At 36.6% G+C, this 7835-nt stretch overlaps 1 protein-coding gene across 1 annotated transcript; it reads right to left on the reverse strand.

Annotated features, from left to right (window-relative positions):
• Positions 1-3047: 3047 nt before the first annotated feature.
• LOC133870058 (AAA-ATPase At5g57480-like) lies at positions 3048-5414 on the reverse strand. Its single transcript, XM_062307094.1, has one exon. It carries the CDS (start codon positions 4744-4746, stop codon positions 3193-3195), a length of 1554 nt encoding a protein of 517 aa, XP_062163078.1. The 5' UTR covers positions 4747-5414; the 3' UTR covers positions 3048-3192.
• Positions 5415-7835: the final 2421 nt, after the last annotated feature.

Raw genomic sequence — 7835 nt, forward strand, 5'->3', positions numbered from 1 at the left:
TAATTAATTAACATAGTAATGATGTTTTATCCATTGACTTAGGTTTAACTATTCTCTAAGGTTGAGACTTTAAATAAAAAAGAAAAAAGTACACATATTTATTTCAAATTATAACTTAATTATCAATGTCTCTCTCAAACTATCACAATTGTGTCAATGTCCTTCCTCAAATTATAAAAAAAAATAAAAATTAATGTCTCCCCTAATACCAACAAAAAGACAAAAATGTCCTTATAAATTAGGAAAAAAAAACTAAAAACTAAAAAAAAAATTAACGAAAAAACCAAAAAATTAAAATTAAAATTAAAAAACGAAAAAGAATGATTTTTTTTAAAAATAAATAAATAAAACGAAAAAATAACTGAATTTTTTTTTTTGAAAAAAAACTAGTTTTCAATTTTTTTTGTTTATTTTTCTTGTATAACTTTTTGTTTATTTTTTTTTTTAAAAAAATTAATAATTTTATGAAGAATATTTTTGTCATTAAGAAAAATATTGGATTTTTCTTTGGGTAGTTTAAGGGGGGACATTGATACAATTGGTAGTTTAAAGGGGACATTGACAATGATGTAGTAGTTTGAGAGAGTTAGAATCCTTTTTTATGTGCATTTCAAAATCCTTCATTTTTTTTTGCTCTGGCGATTTTTCCTCTGGGTAGTGACCTCTGGGCGTGATTTTGGAGGAGGGGAGCCTTCCGCTACCCTCCTTCCCAGTAGTTTTTGTTTATAAATAAATTTCCTTCTTTCTTTGGGTTTTGTCGGCATCTAAAGAAGTGAAGTGGTAGTGTTATCTCGTTCTGTTCCGGGATGGAGATGGGGTGTACAGGCGGTGGTTTTTCTCCTATTTTTCCGATTTGGGTTTCGTCCATGACTGTTTTTTGATCTGATTTGTGGCGGCCAGTGTTTGATTTCTAACAGGATTTTGTGATCCGGCGCTGCTTGGTTGGCACGTAGGAGACGTTTTCGCTTAAGTCTAAGATTTGGGTTTCTTCCATGGTTTATTCTCGCCTGACAATGTTGATTTTCAATAGGAGGCTTTGTTTTCACCACTGCTGTTTGAATGGCTTCGCCGGAGACGACTTCGTTTCATCTGATTTTCGTGGCTGATTGCTGCAGTAGCGGTGATTGGGATTTTAGGGCATAAGGGGATCGGCGGTTTGGGTGGTTTTTTCTTCGGTTTTCTCCCAGTAGGGGCTTTGCAGTTAAATCACAATTTTCAGATTTGTAACTGTTTTTCAGGCGCTTTTATCGGGTGCTGTAACAGTGATTCATGCGCTATTTTTGGGTTTGGCTTTAGGTGATCTTCCAGGAGCAGTTTCCGGATTTTTTGGAGTCTGCAATTCGTCGAGCAATTTGGGGAAGTGGGGGAAATGATCCGGCTTGTGCTTTTGTATTTTTTTCTTTTTCTTTGTTTGTATCTGGTTGTTGTTAATACGGCTGCAGTTTGTTTTATTTAAGATCAAAACCTAGTCTGCAAAAGCCCTCTCCTAGATCTAGCAGAGTTATATATTCTGAAGAGGTATTTTTTTGTTTGTCTAGGTTTTTGAGCAGCTGTATTTTGTTATGGTCTTCGTCTATTTGGCCTGGGTAGAGGAAACTCTCACCGCGGTGTCTCTGACTTGGTGTATTAGAGATTCTTTGTAACCCTGCACATTTGACTGGTTTTGGTCTTTTTCATATATTGAAAGGGATTTCTTAAAAAAAAAAAAAAAGTAGTTTGAGGGAGTTATAAGTATTTTTTTTTTTTAATTAAAAAAAGAAAAAGAAAAGAAGAATGATGAAAAGTAGGTACAATTCATGGCAGCCGTGATCTTGCTATATTTATGCCCAAACCCGAAAGAGATTGAAAAGAAAAGAAATAAATAAAGTGCACACAAAAAGAAGAGTAAAAGAGTCGATCTTCCTTTTCATACCCCTAAAGCAATGCATCATGTTTTCCATGTAAAAAAGAAAAAGAAAAAAAAAAGATTAAAAGGTTGTTGTTAGTCGTTGTCACCACCACGTCCGTCCATATCTAACCGAGCCTTGACAACCCATTGCCTTTCCATTCCAACTCAAATATCAAAATCAGCAGCAAAATGTCAACATTTTCTCATTAGAACTAAGAAGTGTAGACTTTCCAGCTGCTTTTGCAGCTCTAAATCCTTCTTTTTCCCAACACTAAATCTCGGGCATCTTCTGTTGTTTCACCTTTTTCATGCGTCTTATTCCTACATGCCTATCCCCTACTACAGTCTTCTCCCAGAACCGCATCAATTCAAGACAGGAGAAAGTGAAAACCAAAGAAAGAAAAAAGATTTCAACACACCCACCCCATATAACATTAGACCTTACCCCTCTCCGATTATTACCTCGGCGGGTATTGTTTTCCGTTGAAAATATGTTTTGGCGTATGGTTCGTACGAAAAACGATTTCAACATGTTTTGGCATATGATTCGTACGAAAAACGACCGACGAGAAAAAAACAACCGATGATTTTGAATGACTTGGTAAGTTGAAAAAAAGAAATTCAAACTTGAAAAATGGTCAAACTAAAACTATTATTTGCAGACCCACCCAAATTTATTAGAAGTATTTTTATCATTAAAAATATTTTGAAGAGAAAGTTGTTCCAATTAATAATTTGAAGGAACATTCCCGGTTCTAAACTCCCAACATGTTCCATCAAAATACAGATTTGCCCATGTGCTTCCCAGGTTGTCACAAAAAGCCCAGCTAGCTAGCTAGCTAGCTAGCAATGTAATAATGCTATAACCACCGCAATGATCTGTGTAATGTAACACAAAAGGAAGTCCCCAATCCCCATGATATGCCCAACCTGTCCAACCCACCACATGCAAATCAATAAGCTTATTTATGGACCCGGAAATGCTAGTGTTCTCACCAGCATCTCAACCCTATCCCACCGACCTTAAGTGCAAAAATCTGAAAATGAATTTATTAAATAAAAAAAATAAAATCACTTAGGATTGATGGGATGGGGTGAGAAGACTAGCATTTCCCTTATGGACTATACTGTTCATTATTCCAACTAAAAACACAAATATTATATATATATATATATTTATATAAAACATGTTTAAATTGGATGCCAAGTTTTTCCCTCCCCACCAAAATCATTTCAAGCTCTAAACTTTCTGGCTTCTGCACCGTAAATAACACAAAAGAAAAAGAAAAAAGAAAAAAAACCCTTCATTTCTCTATCGTAACATCATCTTTCTCATCATTTCCTTTTCCTTCCTTACAACTCTCCTCCTGAAACTCACAGCCTTCCTTAGGGCTCTCCAAGGCCCTCTTCTCCTGCTCCTCCTCTTCCACGTCATCGGCATTCTTCTCCCTCAGCCCAACATTCTTCGCACGCCTCACCTTCAACGCCTCCAACAACTCCCTCACCGCCTTCTCCTTATCCGTCCGGTTCTTGATCAAGACCTCGCTGACATCCGCCGGCGTCATCTCCGCCTTCTCAACAACGTCCTCCAACTCCTTCAGCATCACGCCGTCCAAATCACCCTCTTCCATCCCCAAGTAATTCTTCAGCAGTATCTTCAATGACGGGAACGAACAGTAGCTCATGTATATGTGCATATCCATCCTCCCGCTCCTCAGCAATGCCGGGTCGAGCTTCTCAATGTGGTTCGTGGTGAACACGAAAATCCTCTCGCTCCCGCAGCACGACCATAACCCGTCCGTAAAATTCAACAACCCGGAAAGCGTTATCGTGTTGTTCCCGCCGGCGCCATCCTCACCGGAGACACACCCACCACCTCGCATTTCACCCACATCGTAGTAACTACTCCTGGCGGTGGAATTAGTACCATTAGTATTGTTCTTCCTGCTGGTCAAACTCAGAGAACAATCAATGTCCTCAATGACAATTATGGACTTGGAGCTCGTCTTCATCAGCAGCTTCCTCAGCTCCGAGTTTGTATGCACCTCCGTCAGCTCCAAGTCGTATATATCATAACCGAGATAGTTTGCCATGGCGGCAATCATGCTTGATTTCCCGGTCCCCGGCGGCCCATATAGCAGGTACCCTCTTTTCCAGGCCCGGCCGGTCTTCTGGTAGAATCCTTGACCGTTGGCGAAATCCACGAGATCCTTCAGGATCTCCCCCTTCTTTGCCGGGTCCATGGCTAAGGTCTCAAATGTGCTTGGATGCTTAAACGGTACAGACTCCCATGGATGTCCCCTGGAGTCCAACGATCCGCCTCTTGAGTTCGTGTACAGAAGACGGTCTTGGTTCTTTCTCCGCATTTCGTTGGCCTTTTCCATTATGTAGTCCAAATACGAATCGAGAATAAGCTTCTTGTCGCGCTTCTTGATACGGAGAGTGAAGCCTCGCTTTTCTTCCGGCAAAGGGCGCCACGAGAAAGTCTGAGATTGCCTCTGGGTGACGACGTGTTCCCAGATGACGGTGACGCCGTTGTAGGTGTCAACGATGCAGTCATTGTTGGAGAGGCCGAAGGTGATGGCGCTGGAGTTGAGCGCGCGGGTGAGGCTGAGGCGGCTGCCGGTGATGGAGACGGAGGAGCTGAGATAGAGCTGCACGGCGTTGTAGAGCTCGTTGGTGTTGACGCCGTCGATCTCGGTGATGTCGAAGTAGCAGTAGGAGGAGAACCAGTTGGAGATCCGGTTTAAGAGCTTGAAAGCTGCGAACCGGAGCTCCGGTGGGAAGACTAATTGGAGGAGCGTTTGGCAGAAGGCCAAAACTCCCAGAAGGGAGGCCAAAGAGGTCCAATACTCCATTTTCTTGCCTCTTTGTTTCTTTTGGTATTGAGAGAGATGGGTCTTGCTCAATTTATAGAGAATGTGAAATTAGTGGGTTTTGGAATTCTTCAGGGAAATTTGTGGACAGAGCAGAGAGAGAGAGAGAGAGAGAGAGAGAGAGCATAGGGGGGAGGGGAAAGCTTAAAAAGGGGGAAAGAGGGAAAAAAACAAAAAGGGTTTTTGGAGTTTTGAGTTGTGAAAAGATGAGAGTGCAAAAGATGGGGCCTATCTGGTTTTAGCTGGAGCTTTATTTCCTGTTTAATTATGGAGGATTTGAATAAGTCGGTTGCAGCTGCTGGAAAGGAAGGACAGGGGGAGAGAGTGAAATGAGAGAGAGAGAGAGAGAGAGAGATGTTGAAGATCTTTATAGAAAGGGACAAGGAAAAAAGAGGGATTCGATGATCGATCACTGCAGTCCAGTCCAAAGAAGAGAATCAGGTTGAGTGAAAATATATACAAAAACGACAGCGTCAAGAATGGGGAGAACTGAGAAGGAGGGAGAAGGGTGACAGGGATATGTCATTGTGAAATTAATTTTGCAGGTGCAGGTTTTTTAAAATCGAAGAAAATCATTTTTACCTAAACAAAAGACAAATAGCAGAGGAGAAAGCAAAAACAGAAGGAATATTAATTAGCCAAAGCATAGATGGAAGCTATCGTGGCCCCCTCCATCCCCATTGGGTGATTGTCAGAAGTATGTTTCTGAACATTTCCAAGTTTTCCTTCCTTCTCAGTTCTCAAAATTGAAGATATATATATATATGTGCATCTTCTCTTCTCTTGTCTTCTCTTGTGTTGGTAATTGCAACAGTATCGCCCAGTTGCGTGCTTCAGTTTAGAATATCTTACAACACTCAGAATGCTGTTATACTAATCTACTACTAATCTACTAATATCTATATAGACTATATATATACATATATATATACACACACGTGCTTTAGTTTAGAAAATCTTACAACACTCAGAATGCTGTTATACTAATCTACTAATCTATTAATATATATATTAATAAAGCTTTTTGTGATTTGAAATTGTTTTACTTTTTTTGTTAAAAAGTGAAAAAATAAAAATAAATAAAGGTCTTAAAAGGTGTTGTCACTCTTTCGGTCTTTCATTTAATTTGGAGAATTGACCTCTTTTGTTGGATGCCAAATATATATATATATCCTAAAAAGTGTTACTAAATCAGTCCACTCTTTCGGTAGTAAGAAATGTATGGTTTTATTGTTTTTTTTTTTTTTTTTTTTTTTGCCTATGTTCGTACAAGGAATGTGCAAATTTACTATTGAATGTATGATATTACGTGTGAGTTTCATAGATTTCGTGATAAATTTTCATAAGAGATTGGTAAGATAATGACATCAAACACATATATTCCATCTTTCATTTAGGAGAATTTCCTATATAAATTGTTAGTCATTTATGTAGCATACGTGTAAGATCTTATATAGGATTAGGACCTACCTGCTTCAATAGGTGGTTAGATAGCTTAAAATTGAAGGAAAAACTTCATTTATAACCTCTGATCTTTTACCACTTTTGTAAAAATGTACTTAAACTTTAAAATGTGTCAATTTAAAGTATTCATTTTTCTTTTTTCTTTTTTTTTTAAAAAAATTTTAACTCTCCGTTGAAATTTTTCATTAAATCTTATCAAAATTTTTAAAATACCCTTATTTATTTATTTATTTTTTTTAAAAAAAAATTATAAAATTTTTTCAAAGATTCATGTGTGAGTATTTTTACAAATTCCGTTAAATTCTGACAAACAACTAAATTTTATCAATTTTTTTTCCTAAAAAATTAAGTGGTATTTTGAAAATTTTGACAAGATTTAACGGAAAATTGTAATAGAGTGTTGAAATTGAAAAAAAATTGAAAGATGGATACTCTAAATTGACATTTTTAAAAGTTGGGGTACCTTTTTGTAAAAGTGATAAAAATCAGGAGTTATAAGTAAAGTTATCCCATAAATTTATTTAAACAAATGTGTTTCCTATGAGCTCTCTAATCTGCTAATTTGAAATTACAAATTCCTGAAGATCTCAATCCTATCTTAAGCCGTAGCTCTTACTAGTATCCAGATCCAACTCTCATTGGATATATGGTGTTGGAATAAAAATCTATGGCAACCGACCGAATTGCTAGTAATTTTCACAAATAATGTGAGAAAACTAATATGAAACTTATTTATGACAGAATAATTTAAAATTTTATTTGAACAAATAAATTTTATATATCCTCTCTTACTTTATTGCTCAAATTAATTGCTATAGTAATTGTAAATGTCAATAGATGGTGCTGACCCCAATGTAGAACAGTAGAAGTAGAACCCATCAATGTAGAGCTTTATTGCCTTATTTTTACTTACAATTTCTCTGAAGTCATATCCCAAATAAATAGTTTATAAAGGGGCAGGTATTTATGATAATGATTAATAAAGAGGTACAACCACTGCAGCATTGAATAAGATGGCTATTGAGCTCCAAAAAAAAAAGAAAAAAAAAAAAAAAAAAAAAAAAAAAAATAGATAATAATATGCTATTGCCAAAAGTACAAAAAGAGATGGTAGATAATGAGCATGCTAATTGCTAGACCACTTGCTCTCTAATTAAATAAAGGGTCAGAGGTATTAGCTTTACTATTTAGTATTTAAGATCAGATTTGGGCAGGCAGTCCACCCGTGCATTATCAATAACTCCACTTTGACTTAAATATATTAAAATTGTTTTTGTATGGTTGCATGTTATCTTGAACTTTCTTCAATCGGAAATGCCACGTGTATTTTCTGCAAGTACCTATTTTTAAGTATATATTTTTTGACATAACAATAAAAAAAGTTATTTATTTAAAATTTAACAATAATTTTTACTTTCACGTTAAGAGTAAGAGCTAATGAATAAATTCTTCAACTGGGTGAAGAGCTGAAGCCATGATTAACTCGGCCCATTTGGATCATAGCTTAATTAATTGTGCATCGTTTAAAAAAAAAAAAAAGAGTAATTATATTTATATAATTAGATGAAAAGTTAAATAAATAAAATGTAGGTGATGAGAAGGATGAG

Source organism: Alnus glutinosa, chromosome 6 (genome assembly GCF_958979055.1).
Source record: "Alnus glutinosa chromosome 6, dhAlnGlut1.1, whole genome shotgun sequence".
NCBI classification, from domain to species: domain Eukaryota; kingdom Viridiplantae; phylum Streptophyta; class Magnoliopsida; order Fagales; family Betulaceae; genus Alnus; species Alnus glutinosa.

Coding starts and splice junctions, on each gene's coding strand:
- LOC133870058 (XM_062307094.1), bottom strand. CDS start 4,746: ATGGAGTATTGGACCTCTTTGGCCTCCCTTCTGGGAGTTTTGGCCTTC.